This window comes from Zeus faber (assembly GCF_960531495.2).
Source record: "Zeus faber genome assembly, chromosome: 3".
In the NCBI taxonomy this organism is placed as follows: domain Eukaryota; kingdom Metazoa; phylum Chordata; class Actinopteri; order Zeiformes; family Zeidae; genus Zeus; species Zeus faber.
This window is the reverse complement of record NC_137190.1, coordinates 16,983,523-17,003,055: the sequence shown is the minus strand read 5'-3', so window position 1 is coordinate 17,003,055 and position 19,533 is coordinate 16,983,523. Positions and strand designations below refer to the sequence as shown.

The 19,533-nt window shown below is 44.0% G+C and overlaps 1 protein-coding gene across 1 annotated transcript in view; it reads right to left on the bottom strand.

Moving 5' to 3' along the window:
* The window catches only part of kiaa1549lb (KIAA1549-like b), a gene marked incomplete at both ends in the record, with an annotated part of 52,319 nt that extends 34,115 nt beyond the window's left edge, over nucleotides 1-18,204 (bottom strand). The window contains 5 exons of the mRNA XM_079997248.1: nucleotides 33-252; nucleotides 4,576-4,691; nucleotides 4,827-5,321; nucleotides 9,489-9,818; nucleotides 18,150-18,204. Of these exons, the coding sequence (XP_079853374.1) occupies nucleotides 33-252; nucleotides 4,576-4,691; nucleotides 4,827-5,321; nucleotides 9,489-9,818; nucleotides 18,150-18,204 (1,216 nt within the window). The remainder of the gene's footprint in view (nucleotides 1-32; nucleotides 253-4,575; nucleotides 4,692-4,826; nucleotides 5,322-9,488; nucleotides 9,819-18,149) is intronic.
* Nucleotides 18,205-19,533: the final 1,329 nt, after the last annotated feature.

Sequence of the window (19,533 nt, the reverse complement as noted above, 5' to 3'; positions counted from 1 at the left end):
TTTGTGTTCATCTTGATTCTCACCTTACTGACCTGTTTTAAGCTGGAAGCCGGTGTCTGGGACGGATCTCCATAACACGGCGGGGCGGGGCAGGGCCGTCACCATGGGTAGGTACTGCCGCAGATCTGCGATCAGCCTGTCGCGGCCGTAGGAACCCAGGACTTCCAGCACGACGGAGGGATGGTACACCATGTCCCCTCCGGTCACGTGGTAGGCCACCGTCATGTTGGGAGAACCAAACACAGTCTCAACCTGGAAGCATGGAATGAGGGAGAAGGAGGAGATGTTAAATACAATTTTGCATGAAATAGACAGCAAACAGCAAAATGGAAAAAGTAGCTGGAATGGATACACACTGCATGCAACCAGGTGCATCACCTTCCAGGGAGCTCACTGCCATGGGGGCTTGGCATTACACAGTGCAAATGAGTTTATTCTGCCACAAGATAACTCTATCTGGTTAATATTCTGGATAGTGATTTGCCCTCTTTTTGGAGCACGAGGTCCCACCTGCATGGAAGGATGGGGACAACTTGCCCAAGTTCATGACCTTCCACCTTCAAACCAGACAAGTCAAAAGATGTCTGATGCTGTGGTGAAGGTTCCAAGGGTTTCTATGGAGGCCACAGTGGATCTCAATGTAACATCTGTAACATCAAGACTTTTTATATAATGTCAATGCTTCCCACTCAGCTACCATTGCAGCCTGGCCGTCATGGAAGGGGGATCCCCCTCTCCTTCTTTGCAACCTAAGGGATGCCATTGATATATATGTGAAATGTGCATGTTCCTGTGAAGCCCTTTGAGACGGCACTGTGATTAAGAGCTATATAAATAAACTTGACTTGACTCGACTAACTCGCCTTGCACTTACCGTCAATGTCAAATACCATCTAAACTACCATTTGTTATTACCAATGAGGAGATTTTTTTCTGTAAAAGCCCACTTACAGATCCTCCAAATGAAATGCAACCTGGCGGTCTGGCAGCACTCTCTTCAACATCTAGAGTCAGCATTGCATGTTCTTAATGACTGCAGGTCCAGAACCACACATGACCGGCTTGTCGTCCGAAAAGCTGCCCAAATCATGCAAACACTGGAATAGGAAAATCTACAGTATGTACTCCACAGTCAGGCCTGAATATATTTTGGCAAATACACTGGCAACAAACACTGGCATTGTTTCATTTTTTTAAATATCCTGCACTTTTTTCATACAAATCAAAATCACATATTATGTTGCATTTTGCACTGTATTGAATCATAAGCATTGTGACCGTGACTTGTTTGCTCCCCCTGCCCAGGGAATACAGATGCAAATGAGCTTCCAGCCAACTCTGATGCAATTCCTTTTAAATAATGCAATGTCCCTGTAAAAATAAGTAAATAAATAAATAGCAAAAAATAACAACAACAACAAAAAAATATATATATATATATAAATAAACAAACAAACAAAAAATAAATAAATAAATAAATAAATAAATACATAAATAAATAAATACATGAATACATAAAATACCAACCTTTAATTGAAGCCTTTAAAACGTACACTTAAAAAGTTAAAAACTTTGCCTAAAGCCTTGAAAACTTAGGATGTAAATGTGAAGTTCTTATTTGAGTTTCCGATGTGTACTTTTTCCCTGAAAGTCAAAAACCATTATGGACTAATGATATAACAATAATAATAATAATAATATTTACATAATTTGACTTGTGGTTATAGTTGTCTTGTATCTGGAATCACTTGAAGTATATAAGGAAAATGTGTTTACATTGTAGATTTATATTTGGATTTAAGATTTATATATAAATTCAAGATTTAGATTCAGTTTTAACATTTAGATTTAAAATATAATTCTTAAATCTATTTCAAAAAGCGAGAAAGTTGTTGCGCATTTTTGTGGGCTGTTATTTCGCGAAATCCGCAGAAAACGGTGCTACATTTGGGCTGAATCCGGAAAAGGTGAAGCACATTTTTGAGCGGTGGAAGTTAACAAACGGCACCCCATAGCATGTGTGCGTTTGTGTGTATGTGTGTGTTCAAATCTGTCATCCAAATGCATACAAACACAAAGGCTGACAGAGAGCCCGTGGTCTATGGTGAACTGGGAGCTGGAGGCTGGAAGTCAGGAAAACTATTCCTCCTCCACACAATTCATCCTTGTTATGAACTCTGAACGGAGCCTTTTGTTATCAGCACATCCTCTCAGCCTTTACCCTTGTGAAGGTGTTATTAAGAGATTGAGTTTCACGAAAGTCTGGTGCTGGGGCACAAACCCTCAATCTCTCTCAACTGTGTGAAAGGCCGCTTTGGGATTATCTCAGAGGATCTCAGTCATCTTCTACCAACCAACTGTTTCCTGTCACCGAAAAAGCCGGAGCAAATCACACTGTATTTCACGTTGAAAAATAGCCTGACATGAGCCTGACTTTTTGGGTTTTTTTGCATGAATTTATTTGCTTTACATCCTCAACAAGCTTGAACTTACTTTTCATTAAAAGATTGCTCTGAAGTGAGCTCCTTTAATAACAGCGATCTGGTAAAGTCAAGGTAGAACACTATGAAGAGCAGTTTCAGCTCCAAACCATGTCTGTGGTTTCAGACTGTACGACATGGTGACTTAATTACACATGACATTACTATTGCTCTGATGCCGTATTTTGACCTGTTTAATGTGGAGGAGAATGTACAAATGAAGGATTTCAAACACAGTTGGGAGCTACCTCAGAGAACACTCATTGTGTTCTCCCTCAAATAACTGCAACATCTACCCACTTTCCCCCATACATCCATCTTCTGTTAATACATTATTTACCTTTTTCCACTTTCCCCTTCCACATTCCGATAATCCAAAAGAGGATTGGGGAGGAATAACCTTGAAATGAACTGGTCAAAGTTATGGGTGTCACTTACGACAACATGATACCTCAACATTCAGAGACCTTCTGTCCTGCACACTGACCCAATTCATTCCCAATCCAATTCATGGCAATGCAGCGCCACTATGCTGACACATACACATGCACACGCATGCACGCACGCACGCACGCACGCACGCACACACACACACACACACACACAAACATACGCAGCTACAAATATCAATACAGATGAATTGCTCTCAAGGCAGTTGGACCCACTGCAGACTATGCAGACAAAGAATGATTTATTCACACTGTAATTCAGTTGCTGGGCCTTTCATTTAGGTTTAGCCCTGGTTTTACACCAAATTAAAATCCAAGCCCCTCAAGAGGGAATCTTATGGGGGATGGACGGCAAATTGGTTCATATATCACCCTCATATCAAACTCTCTTTCCTCCTCATCTCAGTTCTAATTCTTACACACACACACACACGCACACACACACACACACACACGCACACACACACACACACACATACTTGTGCACGTAAAAATTTCCGCTCCTGATTTCCGACGTTTCATCTCAGATTCCCAAAGCCAGTAGGGGCGCCTGATTCAAGTCATTCTGAAGAGCCGTGAAAGGCTTATTGAAAGGAGAATGTTTTTTTGCACAATAGGGACCACGGCTGCTTTAACGAACGGTTAATCCACAGACACAGGGAACATTGTGTTTGTATTAGATGCGCTTGTGTTTTTGGAATATCATCACTGCAGCAAAATGCTGAGAGTGGGTTCCCATGGGGTCATTAGTAATCCTGGTGTGGGGATTGCTATGACATCTCTAAAGAAAACGCATTTTGTGCCATGGATAAGGTAACGATAGCGTAATTGGATTTGCCGATTACCCCACTCAATATATCTCTACACACCTAGTTTAACTGTTAACACCGGGACGGCACTTCAAAATTGTGACATCAACCATCTGGGACAGATGCTTTCAACCTAATTTCTATATTTGTCCTCATCTCTCCTTGCGTAGCCTACATGAGGGTCCTTGGTTTATATGTGTAAATGTCTAATACGCTCAGAGAATAAGCCGTCAGATTAGCCATGCTTGTGACAGAACGGCAGTAGATAGTGAGACATCCACTTATCCCTATCGCTGCATCTTTTATTTGACAACCTCATTGGAGACACCGGCAGTTTCACTACCAATGAAGGAGGTATGATAGCAGATCTTTGAAAATAAACTATATATAAAATTAAACATTGGTTGTTTATTTTGCTCCTTAAAATTACCAGTGGTTGAATGAATGTGCATACTTTTTTATTACAGTGGTCTACTTTTCCTTCCCCCCACTGAACTGCAATGTCACCTCCACTGTCAGACGTCAACATACTTGCCATTCATCCTGATCAGACTGTTCATTTGCTGCCGTTCAGGGCTAAAAGATCAAAAGTAATAATTTGCTATGATTTATTTTCTACCCATAAGATCATTCACGCATACTTTAGCGCAGGTCAAAGGGATTCATCTCTCTGGCCATACCTCACCTTTGTCAAAAGTTGTTACACTACTTGATACCACAGGTGTTCGCTTGTATTTCTCTATCCACAGCAGGTGGGCGGCCCATTCCAATGGATTATTTCAGAAAAATTATTTCAGTTTTTGTTACGTGTATGGCAAAGGGAACTAACAATCCAACCTGAGCCTGGGCCGTGCTGTCATTCAGAGCTTTCCGGAGACCCTGGCTCAGCCCCCTGCGCAGGTTCTGCCTCTGGATGCTGTCCAGCCGATTTCGTCGCACATAAATGGACACAACTATGAGAGAGCGAGCGAGAGAGAGAGAGAGAGAGAGAGAGAGAGAGAGAGAGAGAGAGAGAGAGAGTTCATATTATACATAAAACAAGCGTTGACAGGGGAATCCGTATTATAAGGGTAAAAATGGTATTTTACCTGTTTTCACCCACATCCTCTCTGTGATATTGCACCGCTGTGGTGGAGCTTCTGTTGTGGTGGTGGTAAATGGGGACAAAATGATGGTTGTGCCCCCCCTGGGTGGGCTTGTCCTTGGGACAGGAGGAGTGAATGTTCTCCTGGTGACTGGAGTCCTGGTGGTTATAGTGGTTGCGGTTCTTCTTGTCATGAGTGTGGGCTGTGGTGTGACGGTGGTGATGGCTATCTGTGTGGCTGCGGTAGTAAGTTTAGCGGAAGGCGTGCTTGTTGTTTTGGCGGCTGGAGCTATTGAGGTTGTGGTGCTGGGCTGTTGAGAGGCTGTAGTGGTGTCCTGTTGAGCAGACAGGGGTGATACCTGAGATGTTGTCTCGATGGGCCCGAAAGAAAAAGTATTGTTGACTGATTGCAAAGGCATCACGCTGGTCTCGTTTTCTTTGGGGAGGGTAGGCCCCGTCTTTCCGGATGTCCCTGTGGTCGACTCCCCCATCCCCATCTCTGTAACGACAACAAACATCTTAGTTGCGTCCTGCAAGAGAGTGGAATTGACCAAGGAGGTTAAGCCCGGCGGCAGGGATGGAGGTGTAGCGGACATGCCCGTGGAAGCGGAGTGAGACGACAATGCAGCGCCAGCATGCGTGTTGAGGCTGGATGGTTGTGTGATGACAGCTGAGGTGATGAGAGGCGACGGCGACGACGGGAGCGGAGATGACAGTGATGATGAGGGCGATGTAATAGAGAAAGGCATCGGATTAGCCTGATTAATGTACAGTGAAGAGGAAAGTTGTGGAATAGTTTCACCCTGCGACAGCCCCGTGGATGAAGAGGAGGAGGATGCCGGCGAAGGTGATGATGACAAATGTGATGAAGATTGAGAGAACACCCATTTCAGCTTTGAATCCACCCGGTTACTAGTGATGGCAGTGACAGATGCGGCAGGTCTGTTTGGAAGTGTTATTTCGGTGGCAGATGGAGTCCCAGGTGGCACATTATGATGCTTGTTATTGCTGCTGTGCAGCGATCCAAGGGAGCTGGCTGGTGAAGATGTCACTTTACCATCAGTGGTGTGAGAGGGGGAGAACGAAACATCCAATCCTAATGTTGATGCTGCAGGAGAATCTTTTGTGGCTTGAGGTGGTTCACTGGAAGCCACGGGGGAGCTTAGACGGATGGTTGGAGGCGGAGTCAGGCCCCAAGTTGAATTCAACACAATAAATTTGGACATGGTGTGTTTTCCCCTTTCAGAATATTGAACGGATGATAATGAATTTGTCGTTGTGTGAGAATTAATGCTATCCACGACTGATACGCTTGCTGACTTGTGTGAACCACTTGGAAGGAATACCAGAGAGGTTGTTTTCCCTTTCTGTTGTGAAGATGTTAGTGTGGTGCCAGAGCTGAAAATAGAGTTATCTGTTCTGGCGGTTTCTTCTCCATTAATGGAAATAGTAGAGACTGCAAACAGTATTGCAGAGGAAGCTGTTTTTCTGCTTAAATAAAATTCAGATTTATCACTACTCCCACTGGGAAGAGGCTGCTGAGAGTGTGAGTAATGGTGTGGCCTCAGTGGTAAGATGCTTTCTGACCATTGGGACTTTTCCTGCCGACCCATGTGTGTGACATCATTTTTATGAGTGAGATGTTTAGGAGTCCCTGAGATATCCTCAGATGGCACTGTGTGAAAAGGTGGAAAGGTGGTGAGATACAGTTTGGGATATCTTCCAGAGTCTGTCTTAAATAATGAAAAGTCTTTCAAAGTATTGGAAGAGGTCAGCCGAGTTGTGAAATTCAGTGATGGAACGCTCTTCCTGTAAAATTTAGCATCTGTGGCCATATTGAGTTCTTCATGAACATTGGATGAAGTAACACCTAAACTGTTGATAGTATTTGTCCTGCTGCTCTTGGTGGGCTTGTCTGTATGTGTCTTATGCATAAATGAATTTGATAATAACTCAGTCATGCTCCGAGAAAACAGAATCTGGCTAGTTGGGGTTGTATAAAAACTGTGTTTGGTCTCCTCTTTTATCATTGCTTGAGTTGACGTCTCAGGTAAATGCATATATGCCTGTTCAACTGGATGGGGCAGTAAAGTTGGGCCAGTATTGAAAGACCTGCTGGGGCGCGTGAGGGGCAACCTTTGTGTCTCTGAAGGGGTCATCTGTGTAGAAAACAAGGTTTGGTCCAAGACATTAGCCTCTCTAGTGTCAAATGTGCTGCCAAAGCTCTTACTTAGGGGAGGAGCAAATGATGACGAATTTGATGGAATTATTTTAGATGAGTTTAGGATCGTCTTGAGCATTGTCCATCTTCGTTCCTGAGATGCTCCCCCTTGAGAAGGTGCTTGTGTAATAAATTCACGTAGAATAACTGAATGAGGTGAATAAAATGATTCCATTTGAGAAGTTGTGGAGGATTTTAGTTGGGTAGTAGGGGAGCTCGTAGTGAGACTAGCTGCCTCAGACCTTGTCTGTTTCCAAGAGGGTGAACTATTCTGTTGAGTTTGGCCAGACACAGAAATGAGTGATGGATTGCTCTTCCTGTAAAATGTGGTATCTGTGGCCGTATTGAGCTCTTCATGAAGATTGGATGAAGAAGCATCTAAAATGTTGATAGTATTTCTCCTGCTGCGCTCGGTGGGTTTGTCTGCATGTGTCATGTGTATTAATGAATTCAACAGGAGCAGAACCTTGCCTTGACCAAACTGAATCTGGCTCGCCGGGGCTTCAGAAATACCATGGTCTGTCTCTTTTATCATTGCTTGAGCTGACGTCTCAGGTAAATGCATATATGCCTGTTTAACTGGATGGGGCGGTAAAGTTGGGCCAGTAATGAAAGACCTGCTGGGGCGCGTGAAGGGCAACTTTTGTGCCTTTGAAGGGGTCATCTGTGATGAAAACAAGGGTTTGGTTTGGTCCAAGACATTAGCCTCTCCGGTGTCCAATGTGCTACTAGAGCTCTGACTTAGGAGAGGAGCAAATGATGACGAATTAGAATCAATTATTTTACCTGAGTGAAGGATCCTCTCTAACATCGTCCATCCTCGTTCCTCAGGTGTACCCTTTAGAGTCGCTGCTTGTGTGATAAATTGTTGTACATTAATTGAATGAGGTGAATGAAATGAATCCAATTCTGATGTTGTGGAGGACTTCAGTTGGCTTGTAGAGGAACTCATGGTGAGACCAGGTGAACTTTTCTGCTGAGTTTCGCCGGAAACAGAAATGACTGATGGAATGCTCTTCCTGTAAAATGTAGTATCTGTGGCCGTATTGAGCTCTTCATAAATTTTGGATAAAGGATCACCTAAGCTGATGATAGCATTTGTCCTGCGGCTCTTGGTGGACTTGTCTGTATGTGTCAAGTGTGTAAATGAATTTGTAGAACTCACAATGGGACTAGCAGACTCAGACCTTGTCTGTCTCCAGGAAGGTGAACTATTCTGGCGAGTTTGGCCGGAAACAGATATGAGTTCAGCTCCCACAGTACCTCCGAGGCTATTATTCATAATAGGGATAGGAGATCCAGTCCTGCCACCACCTGCTGCTGTCTGTAAATCAACGGGAGAAGATGCATTCTCCGAGGACACCACGCCAAGGTCCATAGCTGTTAGTTTAGTGATTGCCATTTCGGAAGGAGATGAATTACGTAGCATGGTCGACAGGGTCCTCCATGGAATTGTAAAAAATGGACCTGAGAATCTTGATGTCATAGCTGGTGTTGTACCAGGATTTATAACATGTGAATGCACCGGGGGCATAGTTCCGACATTAAAAGTTTGACTGCCTGGCCGTGTCTTGTCTTTTTCTGCCCTGTCTGGTATTTCGTTCCCCTTCTCCCTTGTGATGTGACTGGAAACCCAATAGTGTTTAGCAGGCATCAGCAGCATTGCTGATGTAGGATTTTGCGATGCTCGCTGCTGGCTTTGATCTCCCTGAATGTTTTTATCATACGAGGAGAGAATGTAGGTGCTTCTCCCATTACCATCGGCCAAGATAGTGTTCATATCTCTCTGGGTTTGAGTGGCTTTTCCTGAAAATGTCACGGGAATTTCACCTTGGTGTGATGTAAAAGGTGAACTTGTGCTCCTAGTTGTTGTGCTTTTCAGTTTGGCACTGTGACTAAGGATTTGCTTCACAGTTCCGTCGAGTGTTGTGCTCACCCCTTGAGAGGAAGCCCATAATGAAGATAATGAAGGTGGTGTTTTATCCATGCTTTGACCTTTGGGGGAAGTTTCCCTGATGTTTCTGACTGTTTCTGGGGGAAATGTGGGCGCAACAGTAGCGTTTGAGCTGAACAACCTTTCATTAATCGTCGGTAAATCAACTAATGGACGCAAGGTGGGACGTGCTGACGTCACGTCATTGGTCCGATGTTGGGATCCTGCTGGTTCTAATGCTGCAGTTGCAGATGCAGATGATGATGATGATGGTGAAAACATGAAAGAAGTCAAGGCTTTCAGTGAAGACTGCCTTGATTGTGATGATTGGTTGTCAGTAAACATGCTGAGGCTGGATGCGGACTTTGTGCTATTAAAGTTGAATGGAGCTGATGAGGATGATGCTGATGCTGATGATGCTGATGCTGATGATGATGGTGATGGTGATGATGATGATGATGATGGCGATGATGATGAGTGGTGTTGCGATGCTGGCATGCTGAAAGTCAGACCTGAGCTGGTGAATAGGTTCCTACTGGTTCCCAAAGAGGATGAGGAAGACATCTCTGAGCCCTGGTTGGCGTCCTCTGAAGGCCGTCGGCTGGTGTGGTTCTTCTCCCTGGTGATGGTTGGTGAGGTTCTGCTTTGGTCGAGGCTCGGTGGATGTTGGAAAGTCAGAATGGAGGCGAACGCAGGCCGCCCTCTCAACCCTCCTCCCTCAGACACGGCTCGCACGTCCGAATGGAGGACTGAAGAAGAGGTGTCGGCTGACGGAAGAAAAGAACCAGCTGTGTCTATGGGCTCAGTGGTTAAAAAGGAGGAGCCAGAGGCAAACGCTGGTTCTAGAAGAGAGCACAGAGTGAAATCACAAGTTAACTGGACGAATTTAACATATGACAAATGTTAATAATTTACAAAAAACAATAGTGATTCCTGGCTCAGAAGGGAAGTTCAAAATGAACACTGCATGAATGCATATCATCTGCCAATTTTTCTGTTTGACTAGTATGAGACTTTTTTTAAATAAAATCACAAAAATTACAAGTCAAGAAATGCAAAAAATACTTACTTATTATACTTAAATTATTTTCTCTATGACTAGTTGGTTCTTTATGTTGTTAACCATTGTTAGAAAAAGAAAAAAGAAAAAAAAATCTTGTTTTAACTGGTGGCGTATGTGTATGGCGTATACCAAAATATAGCGCAACAGCAGGAATAGACTAACAGTAATGGGACATCTCCTGTCGTTTTCAAGTGGAGTATTCTACCATGACATTTTAACAGTGTCAGGTAAGTCGTCAATGTAGAACACTGACTTTTAAAAACTTCCTTTGAGTGTTTCGGCATCCTGGTACTCATATTATCCACTCAATGCCGAATGTTTGCCGTGGGCAAACATTTGTATTCTCAGAAGAGAAACCGAGGCGTATACTTGAAAGTGGAACAAATGAAATTACTCAAGTTCTTGAGTCCAACTTGGTGCAGAAGCACAGCCAAGATGACTCCAGCTCAAAGAATGCACAAAGAAGGTTTTCGGGGCTTTTTTTCGTGGAAGACAGAGCCACAGAGAGAAAAACAGAACAAAGCAGAGATAGCGAGGCTGCAGGTAATAAAGGCACTAAGATGTCCAGAGTAGAGCTGGCACACATCCCAACCACTCCTCTCCTTTAGTGCCATTCTCAGCACAACCCACACACGTCCACACGCCACAACCATCGGGATGTGGGCGCTGGGTGATTTTATTCATCTATGAGGATTTGTAACTCTGTCACATCAGAGTTCATTCCAGCTAAAACAAATACATGAATGACGTTGAGGGAGCTGGAACTTGAGCCTTGAGTGAGCAACACAAACTGTACGTAAACTGGGTGTTAAGTACAGTAGATTATTAATGTGCAGCTCAATGATATGACCAGGTAGGAGAGACGATCATGCAAATATTAAATCAAACTAAGAGATATTGTGCACACAATCACACACATGGCCCGGCACTCAATTTATAGTAGAGAAGAATTTGCCGTGATTGATATAGTTTTCAAAGATATTTTCTGCCTAAGGTAATCTACATTAAAAAAAAAGGTTGTTTGAAAATGATTTGCCAATTACTTAATGGAACAGTAACAGCGTATAATATCTCACCATATGTTCATGAAATCACTTAAATGCAGGCCACGTACTCTGAATGGGCTACAGTCAATGTCACCACTATACTACATACTTCATACTATAACAGATTCTCTATTTGGAAGCAGCAAAGGTGGGGTTTTTAACTGGAGAAGATAAGAGCATTAACAAGCCATTTCGGTAGAACTGGATACTACCTGTTGACATGAGGCCAGCTCCATGTATCAGTGCGAGGACACTCACGGGAAAAAGGACCACTATAATGAAAATGTTTTCTTCCTTAGTGTGTTGAAAAGGATGTGGGCCAATTCAAACAAAAAGGTGAAGGTCTCTTACCCACTTGTCACTGGGGATATCCACAAACTCTCAATGTGATGCTATATCTACTCTTCAGATACAAGGTCAGATACACATACAACTACACCTCACAATATTTTTATTAATGAGCTCTGACTGTCATTTCAATTAAGTTCCTGTGTGTATAAATAGACATTCCGTTCTTCGTTACACAGTGCACCGCTCCTCGATGGTCCTTTCAAGTAGGTAATGGAAGGGATACACCAAAGGACTTTGAAAAGATTTTCAAAAGACACGTCACACATTTAAAGACCTTTTTGTCCATCCCAGCAGCGCGCGCACACTGTACTGTAGGATTTAAGCAAAGGACGGTGATCAGAGGGGATCTCTCACACATCTTGGGATTGGAGCACACACTGCAGGACCAAAGACTTAAGACTTAAGATAACATCAAACCAACCTGTTGGACTACTCAAATCAAACGACTGCCGCCATAACGCCCCTTAAGACAAGAGATTTCCTGATGGCTTTCTTGAGATCTTAAGAAAGAGAAAGGCTGTCTCTTTGTCATGCTGCTCATGTTTTTGTTTGGGCACTGGAGGAGACTGGAAATGACGCCGGCGTCAGCCATGGTTTGGGATGATGTTTTGACTTTTTGCTTTTGCTTTTTGTAAGATAAAAAGAGTGCGTATTGCATCGATTCCATTGAGTCGCTGCCCTTCCACGGCCCACAGATCGATGGACGGAGATGGATCATCACACCACTGCATGTCACCGGCTCTAAGATGCTAAGGCTTTGGGATATTTTAGGAATGGACTAGAGAGTACGAGGTTTGAAAATAACAGGGAGAGAGAGAGAGAGAGAGAGAGAGAGAGAGAGAGAGAGAGAGCGCAGCGTGATCCGTTGGCCCTTTTTTTTTTAAGCGTCTCTGCAGCCCTCGTTTCCACAACCTCTGCAGCCACCAGGACACACACACTCTGTACGTGACTCCAGCTGCTGCCCGCGTATTATTCACCGCTTCGCCCGTTGCTCTGAGCTGTTTGTGTTCTTTCATGAGAAAATATTAAATAAAGAAAAAATAAAATGATAAATAACAGGATAGATGTGAGGGAGGAGAGAGAAGGTTAGGTATTTGAAAGAGAAGGTATTTGAAAATTCATCACAATTTTCAACCATACCAATAAACCATCCTGGTTGTGCATATTTTATATATTTGACTACTGTTATTTTTCTTTTTTTCAGTTATACTTTATACATATATATATAATATTATATGATATATATTAATTCTCAGACTTTTGATCGTTTTTTGGTAAAGCTTCTGGTGTGATGTATGGAGCTGGAATTCCCAAAGAAAAGGTTCAAGTCGAGAAGTTGGAGTTTTTTTGACGTGCTTTTGTCTATGGAGGTCACACACGTGCAGGGTGGAGGCAGGTGGATGCGCTGCTGAGGTGACAAGCTCATGGAGAGAGAGGAAGTCACACACACACACACACACACACACACACACACACACACACACACACACACACACACACACACACACACACACACGCACACACGCACACACACACGCACATACACACGCACATACACACACACACAAACACACACAGCAGGGTGTGACATGTTAACAGCAGGAAGGCAATGAACACTCCAGCATGGAAATTGCACAGAAACAGTTTGAGATCCTGTGAACAAAAGAAGAAAAGAAGAGAATACTGCACTCCTCAAAATGCTCCACAAATTAAAAAAAAAACTAGAGAAGTTATATTGTGACCAATCAATCTGGTCTCACGCTTTTCGTGCTCATAGTCACGAAAAATTAATCTATTGAATGGTGTCCGACGATTGTCTTTTTTCGTGCTATACAGTGCGGCAAAAAAGTATTTAGTCAGCCACCAATTGTGCATGTTCTCCCACTTAAAAAGATGAGAGAGGCCTGTTATTTTCATCATAGGTATACCTCAACTATGAGAGACAAAATGAGAAAAAAAAATCCAGAAAATCACATTGTCTGATTTTTAAAGAATTCATTTGCAAATTATGGTGGAAAATAAGTATTTGGTCAATAACAAAAGTTCATCTCAATACTTTGTTATATACCCTTTGTTTGCAATGACAGAGGTCAAACGTTCTCTGTAAGTCTTCACAAGGTTTTCATAAACTGTTGCTGGTATTTTGGCCCATTCCTCCATGCAGATCTCCTCTAGAGCAGTGATGTTTTGGGGCTGTCGCTAGGCAACAGGGACTTTTAACTCCCTCCAAAGATTTTCTATGGGGTTGAGATCTGGAGACTGGCTAGGCCACTCCAGGACCTTGAAATGCTTCTTACGAAGCCACTTCTTCGTTGCCTGGGCGGTGTGTTTGGGATCATTGTCATGCTGAAAGACCCAGCCACGTTTCATCTTCAATGCCCTTGCTGATGGAAGGAGGTTTTCACTCAAAATCTCACGATACATGGCCCCATTCATTCTTTCCTTTACACGGATCAGTCGTCCTGGTCCCTTTGCAGAAAAACAGCCCCAAAGCATGATGTTTCCACCCCCATGCTTCACAGTAGGTATGGTGTTCTTTGGATGCAACTCAGCTTTCTTTCTCCTCCAAACACGACAAGTTAAGTTTTTACCAAAAAGTTCTATTTTGGTTTCATCTGACCATATGACATTCTCCCAATCCTCTTTCAATTCTCGCTTCTCAGGTGTCGTACTGCTTCCTGCTATTTGGGAATCAACCCCGATCCCATTTCGTCCTCCCTCTCTTTTGTCCATTTTTTTCACTCTTCCTTTTCGAGATCAGATTTGAAAATAGTCCATTTTTATTACTATTTGAAAGTAATTGTCGTTTGTTTTGAAGTAATTCTTTGCCGCAAATAATGCAGGGGTCTGTCGTCTGGCACACTCCTCTTGACCAGGGCCCGAAATGGCAGAAGTCCAATAAAAACCCTGGACTAAAATGTCTTCTGTATTCCTCGATATATACTGTATATTTCATAATGTGCAAATCACCTAGATTTCCATCTGTGGCTTCAAACACGACGAGGACCGTGTCTTTATTTAGTTGCTGTGGATCCTCCTCAGTGGAAATCCTCCAGAGAGTGGGTTTTCACAGAGCTCTTTGGAAAGAGAAGGGGGACGAGTTCCCACTATTCTCCAATGAGGGATCAGATATTTGCTGGCTCGGGCAAAATGCAGGAGCGGCAGCCAAAACAAATTGACTTGTGAAGCATATTATGTAAATGTCCCAAAAAGGTCCCATTATAATTCATTTAAATAGCGAGACTGGTACAGACACTATTGTAGTGGACGGGCTTCCTGTTTTTATTTGCGCTATATCTCTGGGAAATGAGTTTCACTTATCTTTTCTTATCTTTTAAATGTGGCGATATTAGCCACAGTTACTTTAGAAATGTCCTTCACAATAACAACCTGTCTTCATGAAGTGACTTCAGTGGCCCTTATGCTTAAACGCCACTGAAAAGCATAAAAGCCGGTTAAAAGCATTAAGATTTAGACGTGACGCACACAACACAGGAAAAAAAAATTATATATATATATATATATATATATATATATATATATATATAATTTTTTTTTTATAATGCCAACATTGTCCCGGAGACGGGACAATGTTGGCATTTTAGGATGGGATGGATTGATGACACAGACAACACATTCTTGGCTTGTGGTCTCAGTGGAATCACTAGCGGGGTGCGGGGTGTGCGGACTGCACTGTGTGACACCATCTGAGGGGTAGACAGCAAAATAACTGTCTATAAAAATGTTGTGCAGTGTTTCAGCAGATGTTAATATTTTTTTTACAAAAATAGCCCTGTAGTTAGTTACAATAACTAAAACATTTTTCGTAAGCCCAGTTTACTTACTTATTAATATACCTCAGAGGCATATTGATACATAATGCGTAATGAAGAAGGAGCGATCCAAGCTCCGCTGCGCGTCCCCGTTCCTCCAAACAAAACAATTAAAACAGTGTGTTTTTATTTTAGATGTATATATTTTCCTTTTTTTTTTTTTAACCTGTGCTGTCAGCAGGCTGGGCATACAACACAGAGTATTTGACACCATTGCATCCAAGACAGAGTTCATCTGCAAGTGGAATTCAAATCTCAACCTGCAATGCCACTGTTTATTAATCATCAAGAAAAGCTGTAATAACTCTGTCCTCTGGACGACCTGAGAGATGACAAGAGCACAGTGCTTTGCTAGACAAGACCGCCACCAATCCCCCTCTTTGGAGAGCGGTCTTACCTTGTTTTGGTCTGTAAAGAGCGAATCATCATTACTTCTCCAAGAGGGGGGGGAACACCACGGGTGAGAACCATAAACATAGAGACAAACAACAATGTGTACTTGACAAAATATTGAAACGTCAGACATTGTGTATTTAACAAAACATGATAAAAATTAAGTCAAGGAAAATTGGAAAAGCAATTACAGCAAGTGGCCTCGGAACACGCCCCCAAAGGGGGTGTGTTTTGAGGCAGAAGCTGGTAGTGTGTGGGCCTGTGATGAGTCCACCTGTGTATGTGTGTGTGTGTGTGTGTGTGTGTGTGTGTGTGTGTGTGTGTGTGTGTGTGTGTGTGTGTGTGTGTGTGTGTGTGTGTGTGTGGGACTCAGGACTTGTCCCAATGAGTTCTGTTGTATGGGGTCAGAATTATATCATAGTGCCTTCAAGCAGCGGAAAAGGCCTTGCAGCCACCCACGAGTCCCGCGGCCGTATAAACACCCCACGACCTCAAGAAAGCTCTGAGCACAATGCACCAGAGCCACAGAAGGCCCCCTCAACCCACAGAGAAGCCGGGAGCCCGTGGAGCAACAGCCATGCGGGGCCCCCCACACCCACAAATGCCCCACGCAAAGGCGAGGCCCACCATACCACAACCTATGAGATACTCCACCCGGCCACAAGCCCAGAGAGCTCACTCACATAGCCAAGTGGGCATGGCGCGGGGAACCCCAATATCAACCCAGTCGGCATCATAGACAGCCAGATATGCTGCCCTCCACGACCGCCCGCATACGGGGCACCCGCCTTACCCGCCACAGAGAAGCTGCACAGCGGGAGTAAGGCCGACCCCCACCTCCCGCACCGCCACCCACATCCACGAAGACGAGAAGCCACCAAGGGGCCCTGGAAAACAGCCGGCCGGTAACCACCCGGCACCAGGGACAAGCCGCCAGGACCCAAACACCGCCGGCAGGGGGCCCACCCGGTCGCCCCCCCCCCCCCCCCCCCCCCGGCAAGCCACACCCCAACACCAAGCCACCAGTGGCCACCACCCCGAAAACCCCAGTGCTCAATGTTTGCGGTCTGTGTATGCAGTTAAAATTGCGGTGTGCAGGGGTGCGAGCCATCCAAGCATATCAAAACCAGAATCACTCGCACGCCTCCTGCCCCGCAGACCCTGGCCTGGTGGTGTGTTGTTTGCAGTAAGATTTGTGTGGGTGTGTATGTGTCCCAAGCTGGTATGAGTGGTATTGCAGGACAGTCGTGAAGCACGCCAAAGTAGGAGCATGACGGGCAAGATCACAGCCGCCCGCCACATCCCTAATTCCCTCCATTTCCTAATTGAACAAAACAAAAAAAGCCCTGTGCGTCCCATGCTGGCTCACTCGTGTCTCCCCGTTTGCTTTCCGTTGCTATGGGGCTTCATTTGGTAGAAAACTGCACTTTTTTATGTGAATACTATTAAATAACATATTAAATACTAGTAAATAACAAATCCTGCACTTCAGCACAAATCCTGCACTACAATTTTTAAAGGCTCGGCAGAGCCATCGTTACCACACACACACACACACACACACACACACACTGAATCTACTGTAATAAGTGCTGTTCAATAAGACCAAGCAATATTATTTCTTTTTGCGATGCATCACTCTGTCTAAATGAAAGAAGAGTTTCCATACGGCTGATGACAGCTAATTTCGGAGAGTAGACAATGCAGAGTCCAGATCCGTCAGCAGACTAGGACATGTCTCCGTCTATAGAAATGCCAGCTTGAAAGAAGAGAGCTTTCAGTCATTATCACACCTGTACAATGCAACGGAACGTGTAGATGGTATATGTTCCAGACTTACAACTTAAAACACCTTAAGGGCTCTAGTGGGAGAGAGAGATAGAGAGAGGGAAAGTGATTGTGTGAAAGTGGAGCACCCGGTTTGCTCCTGGGACGGAGGATAGAAGGGCAGGTGGAGGACACATGGAGGAGTTGGGGGGCAACTTGGCGGGTTCGGGCCCGTGGAAGAGAGCTGTTTGTCAGGTGGACAGTGGACCGTGGAGTGGGCCGGACGACTGCAGGATGTGGGTCATGGGCCCTGTTGTTGTGTGTTGTAAGCTCAGGTTTCTTTTTGAACATGTGTTTGGTTATTACGTTGTCTGATGGGGAGACGTTGGTGCTGTGGTTTTATATATCTGACTATTTCTGTTTTGTATTTTCCTTGTATTTCTTTGGGGCTATTTCTATAGTTTTCACAATTTCTTTTAAAATTGTTACTTCACCTTTTATTCTGTTTTATTTTATTATAATTTTATATATACTGTATATTTGATATAATTATTATTTTATATACATATATTATTATATTATTACACATATTATTACACACAACATATATATATATATTCTTTTTTTGAGACTGTTAAGGTTTTTTTTAATGAATAAAATTGTCTGCAGTGAAATTTGCACCAAACCTCACCAGCACTAAGTTCCTATAGGTAAATTTACCTGGCGGTATAAACTGATTCTGATTCTCAAACTTCTGAGAAGGGTTGCCAGGCATCTGTAAATCTACACACAGTCCTTAACTCTGTGGGAAGAAAAAAAAAAGCTTAACTGTCCAATGATTCTGCCATGAATAAATAAACACATTTCTGTATGTTTTCTGATTTCTGTTCTTCTGGGTGTTTTTCTTAACCCCCTCGAGTACTTTACTGCTGATCACTTTCCTCCAAGAAGGCTGCGCTACATTTTAAAAACACAGAGATGGACCAAAGCACCGCGGAAAATAAATAAATTGAGCTAGGTTGTTCGTCCCCGATGAGGTTTGTCACCACACAGCACGGCGGAGGTCGATGAACTTGATGATGACGGGCGTCGGAAAGGCTTTTCCACGACGTGCTCCGTCAAAAGCAGTCCCCTGGTCGTAGTAGGCCTGACTGAAATTTTTCACGAAGTTAAATCTTTCCATTCCCCAATTGATAGGATTCCCAAGTTCTCATATATTACCTCGAAAACACCTCCGGTCCCGTCGGCCTGTTTTCCCCAAACTCATGTTGACACGGCCATAAGTGTCCCTCTCTCTCTCTCCCTCTCTCTCTCTCGCTCCCCCAATCCCTTTCTTTCTGCATGACTAATGATGTAAATCCTGGCCTAATCCATCTCCTCTCTCATTTGGGCGGACGTCTTACTCATTTCTGACGGCGACATCTTTAACTCCCCCCTCCCCTTCCCGACACGTCAAACTGAAACTCAGTGACTCGGCTCCGTCAACACCGGTGTGTCTCCCCCCCCGCGGGGTTGAACGCTCCTCCCGGATCCATTAAGAAATATGAATTATTTTCCGAGCAAACAGCGCGATACAGCGGTTTTTCATTTTTTTTGACCGCTCAATTTAGAGCTGGCAAAAGATTTTTATGTTTCCCGTTTTTCCCCGCTCCTCGCGTCTATAAAAGTCCAGGGTGGATATAAAGAAATAAAATATGAAAATTCCACCAGTGACCCGTCTCTGGCTGCTGCACAAAGACCCCTCCACATCAATCTTCCAGCCGCTCTATGTGCTGTGTGGTGCAGAGCTCGTTGGACGGGGCGCTTCGTCAGCGCGGCCTTTCACTTTGCGGCCGATAAATTACGAAACCCCCCCCCCCCCCCCCTACATCCCATAATAGCCCAGCCCTTCCAAATGCGACCGGCTGGAGTTACAGTGGACATGAAGACACAAAGACAGAAGGGAAAGGGGGGGAAGCAGAGGTATGGAAAGAAAAGAAGAAAAGGAGTGCACGCGCACACACACACACGCACGCACGCACACGCACACACGCACACAAGCACACACACACACACACACACACACACACACACACACACACACACGCACACACAGGATAATGCC